The sequence below is a fragment of the Pongo abelii genome, chromosome 9 (assembly GCF_028885655.2).
Source record: "Pongo abelii isolate AG06213 chromosome 9, NHGRI_mPonAbe1-v2.0_pri, whole genome shotgun sequence".
Lineage (NCBI taxonomy): Eukaryota > Metazoa > Chordata > Mammalia > Primates > Hominidae > Pongo > Pongo abelii.
This window is the reverse complement of record NC_071994.2, coordinates 59,871,266-59,885,665: the sequence shown is the minus strand read 5'-3', so window position 1 is coordinate 59,885,665 and position 14,400 is coordinate 59,871,266. Positions and strand designations below refer to the sequence as shown.

Here is a 14,400-nt window from a genome sequence, read left to right as displayed (position 1 = left end):
TCTGCCTGATTGCCCTGGCCAGAACTTCCAACACTATGTTGAATAGGAGTGGTGAGAGAGGGCATCCCTGTCTTGTGCCAGTTTTCAAAGGGAATGCTTCCAGTTTTTGCCCATTCAATATGATATTGGCTGTGGGTTTGTCATAGATAGCTGTTATTATTTTGAGATACGTCCCATCAATACCTAACTTATTGAGAGTTTTTAGCATGAAGGGTTGTTGAATTTTGTCAAAGGCCTTTTCTGCATCTATTGAGATAATGGTTGTTTTTGTCATTGGTTCTGTTTATATGCTGGATTATGTTTATTGATTTGCGTATGTTGAACCAGCCTTGCATCCCAGGGATGAAGCCCACTTGATCATGGTGGATAAGCTTTTTGATGTGCTGCTGGATTCAGTTTGCCAGTATTTTATTGAGGATTTTTGCATCGATGTTCATCAGGGATATTGGTCTAAAATTCTCTTTTTTTGTTGTGTCTCTGCCAAGCTTTGGTATCAGGATGATGCTGGCCTCATAAAATGAGTTAGGGAGGATTCCCTCTTTTTCTATTGATTGGAATAGTTTCAGAAGGAATGGTACCAGCTCCTCCTTGTACCTCTAATAGAATTCGGCTGTGAATCCTTCTGGTCCTCAACTTTTTTTGGTTGGTACGCTATTATTGCCTCAATTTCAGAGCCTGTTATTGGTCTATTCAGAGATTCAAGTTCTTCTGGGTTTAGTCTTGGGAGGGTGTATGCGTCGAGGAATTTATCCATTTCTTCTAGATTTTCTAGTTTATTTGCATAGAGGTGTTCATAGTATTCTCTGATGGTAGTTTGTATTTCTGTGGGATTGATGATGATATCCCCTTTATCATTTTTTATTGCGTCTATTTGATTCTTCTCTGTTTTCTTCTTTATTAGTCTTGCTAGCGGTCTATCAATTTTGTTGATCTTTTCAAAAAACCAGCTCCTGGATTCTTTGATTTTTTTGAAGGGTTTTTTGTGTCTCTATCTCCTTCAGTTCTGCTCTGATCTTAGTTATTTCTTGCCTTCTGCTAGCTTTTGAATGTGTTTGCTCTTGCTTCTCTAGTTCTTTTAATTGTGATGTTAGGGTGTCAATTTTAGATCTTTCCTGCTTTCTCTTGTGGGCATTTAGTGCTATAAATTTCCCTCTACACACTGCTTTAAATGTGTCCCAGAGATTCTGGTATGTTGTGTCTTTGTTCTCATTCGTTTCAAAGAACACCTTTATTTCTGCCTTCATTTCGTTATGTACCCAGTAGTCATTCAGGAGCACGTTGTTCAGTTTCCATGTAGTTGAGCGGTTTTGAGTGAATTTCTTAATCCTGAGTTCTAGTTTGATTGCACTGCGGTCTGAGAGACAGTTTGTTATAATTTCTGTTCTTTTACATTTGTTGAGGAGTGCTTTACTTCCAATTATGTGGTCAATTTTGGAATAGGTGTGGTGTGGTGCTGAGAAGAATGTATATTCTGTTGATTTGGGGTGGAGAGTTCTGTAGATGTCTATTAGGTCCGCTTGGTGCAGAGCTGAGTTCAATTCCTGGATATCCTTGTTAACTTTCTGTCTCGTTGATCTGTCTAATGTTGACAGTGGGGTGTTAAATTCTCCCATTATTATTGTGTGGGAGTCTAAGTCTCTTTGTAGGTCTCTGAGGATTTGCTTTATGAATCTGGGTGCTCCTGTATTGGGTGCATATATATTTAGGATAGTTAGCTCTTCTTGTTGAATTGATCCCTTTATCATTATGTAATGGCCTTCTTTGTCTCTTTTGATCTTTGCTGGTTTAAAGTCTGTTTTATCAGAGACTAGGATTGCAACCCCTGCCTTTTTTTGTTTTCCATTTGCTTGGTAGATCTTCCTCCATCCTTTATTTTGAGCCTATGTGTGTCTCTGCATATGAGATGGGTTTCCTGAATACAGCACACTGATGGGTCTTGACTCTTTATCCAATTTGCCAGTCTGTGTCTTTTAATTGATTTAACAGTGAGAGAGAAAAAAAATAAAATTGCATCTAGTTCTCTTTGCTATCTCCCATGAATCATTGCATTTAACATGTTATTTCTGTTCAATTTTAGTTCATTTTCAATGTGCATTTTTAGTGATGTCACAGTATGTGTCATTTAATTAAATCCCCACCCTTGCTTTAGATTTTCTTTGCATGGGGTGTGAGGCACATATGCAGTCTGTGCCATGTTGTATTTGTTTTATACCATGTTGCTTGGCCTATTTTGCTTCCATGCTGTCCTCCATTGTTAAGGTGATTTGGAGTTGTTTTACTTTTGAATTTTACCCTTTCTGTTCTTGGTGTGACAACTTTCTAAATATTTCCTTATTAAAGTAGTGATATATAGATGATTCCTTTTTAAAGCATATTTACTATGTCCTTTAATGTTTTAAACAGTTTTATGGAGGTATTTATTGAAGCATTTTTATCAAACATGACCATTTAAAATCCCTATCAACTTTGTATAGTGATTCTTTCTTGTTCTATGACACTTAGTAATATATCTTAGAATTTGCATCTTAATTTTTTTCTAACTAAATCTCCATCCTAATCTCATATCATTTTTTATTTCTTTTGATATGTGTGTGTATTTATTCTCTTTGATGTTCACAGTATGTTTCATTGAGGTTCAAGGTTGATTTTTTGGGGGAAAAAAAAGCACCTTTGCAGAAAAATCAGTTTTTCTAGAGCTAGTTAGGCAGGCCCTCATTCCTGGTTTGGTTTCAACTGCAGAGAGTTCTTGTATTTCTGCAGGGGAATTTCTGGCTCATGGGGTGGGTCCCTGACTCCTTACTCCTCTCTGATACAGTGAACCAGCATCTGGGGCAAATACGTAGCAGTCAGATGCTCTGATGAATGTCCTGTTCAGTTCTTTGACTTTTTTGTATCCTCCTTAAATAATAATGGTTTTAAAGATAAGCAGAAGCCTATCTATAGTACTTTATAGATCTCAGCAGGCATTATTCATCTTACAGTTAATACAGGAAGAAACATCTTTGATATGGAAAGACTAGGGTGTGAATTCCGCAATCTCTGGTTAGGAGAAAAGTAGCCTAGTTTATTACTTCTTCACTAGTTTTGCCTGGATGACCTGAGTTTTAATCAAGAAGTTCTTTCCTCTCTATATGCACTCCCCCATTTTCCCACTTTTGTATAGACTTTCCCACTATTGTATTTCTAATGCACCTTCTTAATCACTGGAGAAAGCTTTGAGGCATGTAAGAGGTCCTAGCAACATTTTCAGTCTTAAAGTTTCATAGCCACCAGCTTTATGGGACTCTATTATTAGGCCTTTCAAACAAATTCTTCCCTTCCCTCACAATCCCAAGCTATTCATCTTTTCTCTAAGGGAGCCTTTTGTATTACTAATTAAGACTAGGTGATTATATTAAAACAGGGTTATCTTCTAAAAGATTTATATAAATGATAAAACAGAGGCTAACTATTTTTGTAAGGACAGCAATTTGAAGTCAGTTAATGCCTAGAGTGACTGTTTCATTCTTCTGCTATGGCTCTGGTAGCTTCCTGATAATTTTGTCCGAGCCCCTGTGTACAGTTCCAGGACCCAAGAATGGAAGAGCTCTGGAGGCTGAAGGTGGAAGATGGAGCCCCCTTTCAGGGACAGTGAAAGGAGGGTTAATCTTTCTTGAAGCTGTTAGTCTGGTATCTATTAGCACACATGAGAATTAGAAACCTTGCAACTTTAGAAATAGTATCCGTGTAGTAAATGCTGTCTGTGTATCAATTTGTATAGCTTTTAATAGAAAGATCTTATTTTTGGATGGAAAATATGTGTAAGCTTGTGACTAAAATAGTTCTGGATGGAAGACCATTCAGTATCTTCTGAAAAAAATTGTCTTCCGGAACTAAAACATGAAAAAAAAAAAAACCTATCCATTATTGCTTTTTTTTTTTTTAAATAAAGAAAACCAGTGCTGCATAATCCATATTTTACCAATATTAATTATGTCTTAAAACCATTTAAGAATGATGGTTTACATATCCTATTTTAAAGTCAGGATTTTAAAGAGCTTTTATTTGTTATTACTAATTATTGGGAGAATATTGAAAAATTTTCAATTTAAATGTTGAATTAAAAATGTAACCTTTTTGGCCGGGTGCAGTGGCTCATGCCTGTAATCCCAGCACTTTGGGAGGCCAAGGAGGGTGGATCACGAGGTCAGGTGTTCAAGACCAGCCTGGCCAAGATGGTGAAACCCCATCTCTACTAAAAATACAAAAATTAGCCGGGCGTGGTGGTGGGTGCCTGTAATCCCAGCTACTCAGGAGGCTGAGGCAGGAGAATCACTTGAGGCTGGGAGGCGGAGGTTGCAGTGAGCGGATATCGTACCACTGCACTACAGCCTGGGTGGCAGAGCGAGACTCCGTCTCAAAAAAAAAAAAAAGTAACCTTTTATAAATATGGGGCTGAAAACGTTATTTTTAAATTTTGGAAAAACTTCTACTAGCTTGAAGATTACTTAGATTTATTTTTTCTTGGCTTATTTAGATATTTGGCCTATTTTTAAAACTATAAATAAATAATTGGATTTTAATTTGATAGAGAATCAGAAAAACAGAGACTTTATATAATTTTTGTTACATTTGAATTCATTTTATAAATATATGTTGTAAAAATTCTTCCAGTGCACTATTTTTTGGAAAATATTGTTCTAGTCATTGTTTGTATAGGTTTATTTCTAATTATATTAAAAGTAAAATTAGAAAAATATGTAATATTTGTTGTAATTTTCTGAGAAAAAAGATTTGACAATGTTAATAGAATGGATTATTTGTAAAACACCAACATTAGAGAGTCATAGAGCCTGAGTAAGGGCCTTAGATACTATTTTCCAATGAAGGAACCCCTTCTCCAGCATGGCTAGTAAGTGGTTATCTACCTTCTGCTTCAAGTCTTCCAGCGATAGCATTGAAGTGGAAATCACAGTGGTTTCCAGGCTTGTCTGCATATTGGAATCACCTAAGAGATACAAAAAATACTGGTACCTGGGTCCCATCTCCAGGTGATTCTAATATGCAGACAAGTTTGGGAACCAGTGGTAAATAATGTGGAAAAGCACCTCACTCTTTTTCATCATTAGAGAATCCATAATGCAAAGGAAATCTGGCTGATGTTATGAAGAGTCTAATAAGCATTTAGATGTCATTGAGAGCATTTATAGTCATACTCCCCACCCTTCAGTGTTGTATGATAAATAAATATTTCCATTTAAATTCAAGAACCATTTAATAAGATAGCACAGTGACAGAGTCCATGATGTTGGTATAGTGGAAAGTGCTGGACTGGATGTTAGGACTTCTAGCTGCCCAACTTTAAATAATTTTAGCTTTACAAAAAATTTGCAAAAATAGTATAAAGAATTCCCATATGCCCTTCATCTAGCTTCCTCAAATATTAACATGTTATATAACTACAATAAAAGTATTACAATCAGGAAATTAACATTGATACAAGTCTATAAACTAATCTGCAAATTTTGCCAGTTATCCTACTATAAATTTTTTCTGCGCTAAGATCCAATCTGGGATCACACATTGCATTTAGTTTTGTATGTGTTTGTTATTTTGAAAAAAAATTAAATCATTGCAACAATAGTATAATGAATTTGTGAACCCTGAAAATTTGAGACAGGTCTCAGTTAATTTAGAAGTTTATTTTGCCAAGATTGAGGACACAGCCATGACACAGCCTCAGAAAGTCCTGACGACATGTGCCCAAGGTGGTCGGGGCACAGCTTGGTTTTATACATTTAGGGAGACATAAGACATCAATCAATATATATAAGAAGTACATTGGTTTGGCCTGGAAAGGCAGGACAACTTGAAGCAAAGGCAGGAAGGCTCTAAGTGTGGTGGGAGCTTCTAGGTCACAGGTGATACGCAAAGGGTTACATTCTTTTGAGTTTAAGTCAGATATGCATCTATCTCAGTGAGCAGAGTAGTGACTGAATAGAACAGGAGGCAGGTTTGCCCTAAGCAGTTTTTCATCTTGAGTTTTCCTTAGCGATTTTGGGGGCCCAAAATATTTTCCTTTCAGAAATTCTAGTATACCTTGCTTTCACTCTTTCTGTCCAATTCTTTGTTTGACTGAAACATTTCAGAATTAAGCTGCAAACATTGTGATCCCTTACCTTAAATATGTGAGTGAGCACATATTTAAGGTAATCTCTTATTACCTTATTTAAAAATCTCTTATGAACGAAGATTTTTTTATCATAACCATCATATAATTATCAAATTTGGGAAATTTAACATTGTTATAATACTATTAATCTAACATATAGTCCATATTCAAATTTCACCAATTGTCTCAATACTGTCCTTTATAATAATTTTTTCATGATCCAGGATTTGTGTGTTGGATTTTGTTGTAAGGTCTCTTTAATTTCCTTTGATCTGGAATAGCTCCTCAGTCGTATTTTGTCTTTCACGACATTTACGTTTTTTAAGAGTACAGGTCATTTGTTTTATAGAATGGCTCTCAATCTGCATTTGTCTAGACTGGTCTTTCTCACAGTGTGGTCTGTGACTGGTGCTGGTCTATGCCTGGCTGTTACCTAATGGTGAGAAGGCCAACCAACATTACTCATGCTATCGGAAACTTTTATAGCAATTCAAAAATAATTTTATGTTGGTTGAATCTAAGAATAAAAATTGAGGGCTTGGATTTTTATGTCTTTTTATTTCATTTCTCTAGTAATTCATTTTTATTTCACAAAATGACAGTTCTTTGTGGGTTGGACACTTATTTTTTATTTTTATTTATTTTTATTTTTTAGAATTTTTAAAAAAATAATAGACGCAGGATCTTGCTATGTTGGCCAGTTGGTCTTGAACTGTTGCCCTCAAGCAGTCCTCCTGCCTCTGCTTCCCAAAGTGGATGAGCCACCATGCCTGGCCAGGTTGGACACTTAAAAAGAGTCCTTCAGCACAGCTACTTTGGAACAACACTGGTCTAGAATGAGGTGGTTTTTTTTTTTTTTTTTTTTGGAGACAGAGTCTCACTCTGTCACCCAGGCTGGAGTGCAGTGGTGCAATCATGGCTCACTGCAGCCACGACCTCCTGGCCTCAAGCCATCCTCCCTCCCACCTCAGCCTCTCAAATAGCTGGGACTACAGGTGACAGCATCACACCCAGCTAATATCTTGATTTTTTTTATGGAGATGGGGTCTCGCTGTGTTGCCTAAGCTGATTCCAAACTCCTGAGCTCAAGTGATCCTCCTGTCTTGGCTTCCCAAAGTGCTGGGATTACAGGCATGAGCCACTACCCCTGGCCTAGACAGATTTTTGAAGCTAAGGACTGTGCTTTAGCCATCTCTGAATTCGTCACTCCTAGACTGTGCCTGGCAGAGTTCAATAAATGGTTGCTGAGGGGCAACTTGAAATGTCCCATTCCTTTACTGGAAAAGCTTTCCTTTCCTTTTCTTTTTTTTTTTGTTGAGACAGAGTCTTACACTTGTCACTAGTGCATGGTTTCCACACTTTGGTGCAAGATGTCTGCTCAAGCTCTAGGCATTACATCTGCTATCCTGCTGTCAGAAAGAAGGAAGGGGAAAAGATCATTTCCTTCCCTTTAAGGATATTTCCCAGAAGTCACACAGAACATTTCCATTTATATTACTTTGGTCAGAATTTGGTCATATGGCCACATTTAGCTCCAGAGTGATTAGGAAATGCAGTCTTTTATTGATCCCTGTGCCCAGGAAAAAACTGGAGGCTTTTTTCAAGGAAAAAGGGGAAAATAGATATTGGTTGACAAATAGCAGTCTCTGCCATACTGTCCCTGGATACATGTCTTTGAGTGAATGTCCCTTATTTACCATTCTGATTACTTGTTGGATATTTTCAATATGTGTTACAATATGGTTCCAAAATTGTATGTGATATTCCAACAGCAAGTTGGATGCAATGTGTAATATAAATGACCTCAGTGTCAACCAGCATTTGAATACTGTGTCTCAATGCTGTGTACCAATAAAGAACACAGAAAGTCAGAGTTTTCCATAAATAATTCCTGAGAATATATGCTTATTTTGTTTGAGAAGCATTGTGAGGCATCTGCTGTGTGCTTTAGGGTTGGATGAAAAGTTGGCAAAAATATTAAAAGACATGTTCAGGCTGGGCATGGTGGCTCATGCCTGTGATCCCAGCACTTTGGGAGGCCGAGGTGGGCGGATCACTTGAGGTCAGGAGTTTAAGACCAGCCTGGCCAACATGGTGAAACCCCATCTCTACTGAAAATACAAAAATTAGCCGGGTGTGGTGGCGGGCACCTGTAATCCCAGCTACTTGGGAGGATGAGGCTGAGGCACAATAATCTCTTGAACCCGGGAGGCAGAGGTTGCAGTGAGCTGAGATCGCGCCACTGCACTCCAGCCTGGGCAACAGAATGAGACTCTGTCATACACACACACACACACACACACACACAAATGTTCAAATAGAAGTGATATTGGTAAAAACGAAAACACAGGTAATGACTTTTCATTCTAATGAAATATAAATAGAGAAACCTGCCAGTTTTACCCTTTAGAATAAAAAGGGTACCACAAAATTACCAAAACAGTAAAAACTACCAAAAGAGTAATTTGATAATTTCTACAGGGTGATGTGTATGTGTCACAACTTTGTGAATCACTATTCTGGGCATGTATAAGGAGTCATAATATACCTCCATTGGGAATGTTATTTAATGATGTCACTAATACCAGACAAGGATGTCTCCTCAGGTAAGGCTCCTTGGAGGAGGTAGAGGTTGAGAAGAGGTGTAATTTAGGTTTTTAAAATTCAATAGCTGGACTTAACCTTGCACATCTCTACCTGTTACAACGGTGGTCCAGAAGGCTGCGATCTGAAGGCCCCTCAGCTAGTTGCTGCCACTGTGGGCACTCTGCGCATCTCTCACTTCTGAGCTCCTTATGCATGCACTCTGTTCTGCAGTTGAGTGAGAATGTGACTATTTGCTTAGTCAGTGACAGTGTCTCTAACCCTGCAAAGGAAGCTTTTACTCTCTCAGTTTTAGAGACATGTAAACAGGCTGGGGATATGAGGTCACTTACCCACTGTGCTATAATCACCAGATGGCATGGCTGGCATTGGAGTTTAGGTCTGTCTGTGCTTTTCTGCACATTACATCCTTTTTAATGATGCGAAGGAAAAATGCAGTAGGGTCAATGAGACAAATGGAATGCAGGTTGCTGGAGAAAGAATGCAGGTTGTGCGTTATAAATGCACACACATTTACTGTGCCCACTTGGGTTCTGAACTTTGCGGTTAAATTGATTTAAAAACTGGTCTAGAGGTGGTAAAACTTAATCACCGAATGACAATATTTGGGTTTGGTTCAGGAGGTCGCAAACCACTTCTTGGTTAGTAGAAATGGGAAATTAAGGGCCACCTTCAGGCGTTTAACTGAATTGTCCTGGGGATTTCATTTGGCTTTCGACTTAAGTAATGCTAAGTTTTTGTTGTTTTTGGTTTTTAAAGTAATGTAAGTTTATCGTGCCAACGGTAAGATGTCGCTCTGGACGCGTGCACCTGCTCTTCCAATCACTGACTGCGGTCAGCATCTTCCTTAGAGCAGCGCCCCGGGCCACTTGGATCCCGGTCTCAATTTACTAAGCGAACCCAGAGGATGCCCCGAGTCCTGGACTGCAGAGCCGCTCGCGAGAGGCACCGGGGCTGTAACCGCGCCACCTCGTGCCGCGGGCGGGGGCGAGGGAGGATTCCCCGGCCGGTGCCCGCCCCCGGGCTAAAGTGCGGCGCGGGCGGGGCTGGTCACGCGCCTGGTTTCCTGCAGTGCGAACCTGGGAAATCCAGGCGACTTCGCAGTTCGAAGGGATCTGAAGAAGTGGGATGTGCAAAAGCGCTGGCTGGAAATCCCGGCTGTGTCTCCGTCAACTCTTTACGCAACAGAGGGCTCCCCCTGCTCTTGGTTTCTACCGGGCCGTCTGCTCCCACTCGGCGAAAAAAATTCCAGAATAGCGGCCGCGGCGATGGCGTGGAGGGCTGCCGCCTCCACGTGCGCCGCGCTCCTGATTCTGCGGTGGGCGCTGACGACCGCAGGTAGGGGGCGGCTGGGGGGTGCTGGGGCGGCTGGGGGGGGCTGGGGCGGCTGGGGGGGGCGGGGGCTCCTAGCGCCAGAGGGTCCTTGCGGGTCGGCTGCCTAGCGTCCCGCCAGGGGACCGCAACTTCCTGGGGGCTGGGGGCTCTATTTTCTATTTCTTCTTCTTTTTTTTTTTTTTTTTGAGAGGGAGTCTCGCTCTGTCTCCCAGGCTGGAGTGAAGTGGCGCGATCTCGGCTCACTGCAAGCTCCGCCTCCCGGGTTCACGCCATTTTCCTGCCTCAGACTCCCGAGTAGCTGGGACCACAGGCGCCCGCCACCACGCCTGGCTAATTTTTTGTACTTTTAGTAGAGACGGGGTTTCACAGTGTTAGCCAAGATGGTCTCCTTGACCTCGTGATCCACCCGCCTCGGCCTCCCAAAGTGCTGGGATTACAGGCGTGAGCCCCCGCGCCCGGCCTGGGGGCTCTATTTTCAAGCGTTCCTCCTTTGTGAGATGCGGGGTCCCCGATGCAACAGGTTTACATTGAAGGCCTGCCCTGTGCAGGGTCGACACCTGTGAGAGCGGAAACGATGCTTCCCTTGGATGTCGCGCGTTCGGTGCCTCGGTATTTGGCGCCTCTCTTGCATCATCCGAGGGGCCGGAGCAGAGAAGAAAATCAGAGAATCGGCAAAATAGGAAAATGATTCATCCGCGTATCAGTGGGTCCTCCTGGCTTTGCTAAGTGAGGTCTTTACTGAGAGAGGGAGGGGAGTGTTTTGATCTTGTGACCTTCAAAAGTTCTCTTGCTTTTTTGGGAACTCGTATGGGCGTGTTCTGCGTTAACTTAAATAGGAGACTAAAAGGCTGAAACGCGTATGTAGAGATATTTAAACTCATCTCTAACTAGAAGAATGGCAATTAAACAACAAGATGCTGCTTGACCCTTACTAGGCTGGCCAAAATACGCTCCTGGGTGCCAGGTGGTGGAGGGGGAATGTAGGAATCCTGGAGGCGCGCTCTGGGCGCCCCGAGTCACTGCAGGTGGAGGCGAGCCGCCTGTGGACCTCACCGTGGAGACCTGGGCGGCAGCTTTACACCACGCCCTTGCTGCTTGCCGAGCAGCGTGAACGGATGTTGAAGGCATAGAGCCAAGCAAACAGTGGACATACATTGCAATACCATTTCCACAGTTTGAGAAACAGAAGATACAGCCTTAAAGAGAACAAAAATGTACATGTTAAACACCTTAGAATGGCTGCCCGATGGGAGAGGGAAGTGGAAATAAAAACGAGTGAATAGTATTTCTATACATTTGCAATAAGCAATGTGAAAATAAGACAGTTCCGAGTGAAGTGTGGGCGGCGACGAAAGCCAAAATTGCGCTTGTCTCCGCGCTGGGGACTGGAAGCGCCTCCGCGCTCTATCAGTCTGGGTCTCCCCGAGCCCGAAGTGGCGCCCAGGGGCTCCCGCCGCGCCCCCTCCCGGGCCCGGCGCCCCCTCCTCAAGGGCCTCGGGTCCCCGCCACTTTCGTCCGGTCCCCGTCCCCGCGGATGCTGGTGGTGGTGGAGAAGGGCCGCGAGGTCCCAGGGAAGCGGAGACGGAGGAACGCCGTTTGGCTGTGCGGCGGCGCCCAGTGGCGGCGGCAGCAGCAGCTCCTGGAGGAACCTAGTTCCGGCTCGTCCAGCCACGAGGAGCGCGGTGGCGGCTGCAAGAGGGTCGGACCCCAGAACCAGGCGTTGGTGCTGGACTTTGGCACCGGAAGAGACTGTGAAATTGAAAACCATTTCGGAAGCTTTCGTCTAACAAATCATTTCCGCCTACAAGAAATCCCTACACCTTAGGATGGAGCATCTATTTCCCTGGCTGCTATTCTGTGTGGAAGCAAATTTAAAGTGGTACAAGAAAAAAAAATCCAATCATACAAAGGAATTCATCAGATTTTAATGCAAGAGATTCTAGCCCGTCTTTGTATGAGACTGTCTTTAAAGGTTGTTGATATAGAAAATGTTTTAAAGAACGTTAGGTTTTATTTCAGAAATGAAGTTCAAAAGAGCAATTTGTAAAGCTGTAGTTAACAGTCCTCCCTGGTTGGAGAGCTCTAGAACTGGAGGTTGTCTATGTAGATTATACCACTAGTTGATTTGAAAAGATAAATGCATAAATGCTTTTCCTTGGAAACAAGACTGCAGAAAATTCCAAGGATCTAGTCCTTGAAAAAGGCCAATGCTCTTAAGCTGTTAAGGTATTAAACTCTGTACCTTTAAATGAAAATACATGGAGGTCCTGGGTGAGCGCTTGGGTGCTCTGAAAATAGACGACTTTTCCCAAATTTGCCTTCTAAATTTTGATTTGTTGATTTAAATCTTTTAAATTTATGTAGTGTGGCACTCAGGTTTGTATTCCTTTTAAGCACATGTTAGTGTTTTTGATATTTTCCCCTCTCCCTCCGACCCCCGAATTCTTCTTTTTTTTTTTCGGTAGTCACTTTTCGTTTATAAGAGTGACAATAGAACTAGGTGGCCTGGCTGTTTCGTATCCTTGGCTCCTCCATTTCTTGGTTGGCCACCAGGGGAAGCATACTGTTTTTTGGTTACAGTTGACCCTATCTTCATTTTGTAGGTCAAGTCTGTTTTTGCTTTGATACATAGAACAGAAAGCTTGTCACCGTGTTTCCCTAATGTATTATTTAAAAAAATTGACTTGCACAAATCTTTGAGTAAGTTGGCAGGTTTTTGGATACATTTTTGTTAACATTAATTTTGAAAAGTTTATGTAGATATGTTGGATGTGACTAACGAAAGGACATGTTTGATGGCAACAAGGGGAATTCGGTTTCTGACATTTATCTAAATATAGATGTCTAGCTCTGCATTGTTAGTAATGAGTCTGACTTCTTTGGAGTTGCACTCTTCTTTGAAATAGCAAATGTAATATTTTGAACTGTCTTGCACTTTTTGTTGGAATAGGTATAAGCGTAAACTTGCTAGCAATCTACTGTTCTAAAATGGAAAACATCTAACCAGTCACAGTGGCTCATACCTGTAATCCCAACACTTGAGGAGGCAATGAGAGGATTGCTTGAGCCCAGGAGTTAGAGACCAGTCTGGGCAACTTAGTAAGATTCCATCTCTATAAAAAATGAAAAAATTAGCTGAGCATGGTAGCATGTGCCTGTAGTCCCAACTACCTGGGAGGCTGAGGCAGGAGGATCACTTGAGCCCAGGAGGTGGAGGCTGCAGTGAGCAGTGGTAGCACCACTGCACTCCAGCCTGGGTGACACAGCGAGACCCTATCTCTAAATAAATAAATAGGAAAACATAAAAAAAAAAGAGAAAATTCTCTTTACAATAGCATCAAAAAGAGTAAAATACGAGGAAATTTAACAAAAGAAACAGAAAATATATACTCTGGAAACTGTAAAATATTGCTGAAAGAAATTTAAGATCTAAATAAATGAAATGGAAAAATGTCCTGTCTTAGTCTTGCCAGGCTACCATAACAGATATATACTGTGTGGCTTAAACAGAAATTTATTTCTCATGATTCTGGAGGCTGGAAGTCCAAGAGGAAAGTGTGGATGATCTGGTTTCTGGTGAGAGCCTCATTTCTGGTTTATAGAAGGATACCTTCTTGCTGTATCTTTACATGGTGGAGAGAGACTTATCTCTCTGTCATGTCTTTTCTTATTTATTTATTTATTTGTTTGTTTTTGAGACAGAGTCTCACTCTGTCACCCAGGCTAGAGTGCAATGGCATTATCACGGCTGACTGCAGCCTTGAACTTCTGGGCACAAGAGATCCTCTTACCTCAGCCTCCCAAGTAGCTGGGACTACAGGTCCTAACCACCATGCTGGGCTAATTTATTTTTATTTTTTTGTAGAGACAAGGTCCCATTATATTGCCTAGTCTGGTCTGGAACACCTGGGCTCAAGCAATCCTCTGGCCTCAGACTCCCAAAGTGCTGGGATTATAGGTGTGAACCACCAGGCCCAGCCTCATGTCTTGTCTTCTTCTTTTCTTTTTTTTTTCTTTTTTTTTTTTTGAGACAGAGTGTTGCTCTTCACCCAGGCTGGAGTGCAGTGGCACAATCTCGGCTCACTGCAACCTCTGCCTCCTGGGTTCAAGCAATTCTCCTGCCTTAGCCTCCTGAGTAGCTGGGATTACAGGTGTGCACCACCATGTCCGGCTAATTTTTTGTATTTTTAGTAGAGATGGGGCTTCACCATGTTAGCCAGGATGGTCTCAGTCTCCTGACCTCATGATCTGCCTGCCTCAGCCTCCCAAAGTGCTGGGATTACAGGCGTGAGCCACTGCGCCCAGCCTCA

General features: G+C 41.7%; 1 protein-coding gene across 5 annotated transcripts in view; it reads left to right on the top strand.

Moving 5' to 3' along the window:
- Positions 1–9,765: 9,765 nt before the first annotated feature.
- The window catches only part of NCR3LG1 (natural killer cell cytotoxicity receptor 3 ligand 1), a 29,747-nt gene continuing 25,112 nt past the window's right edge, over positions 9,766–14,400 (top strand). The window contains exon 1 of one of the 5 annotated variants that reach the window (XM_054523538.2): positions 9,766–10,093. In XM_054523538.2, the coding sequence (XP_054379513.1) occupies positions 10,024–10,093 (70 nt within the window). In that variant the 5' untranslated portion in view covers positions 9,766–10,023. 5 annotated transcript variants of the gene reach the window in all.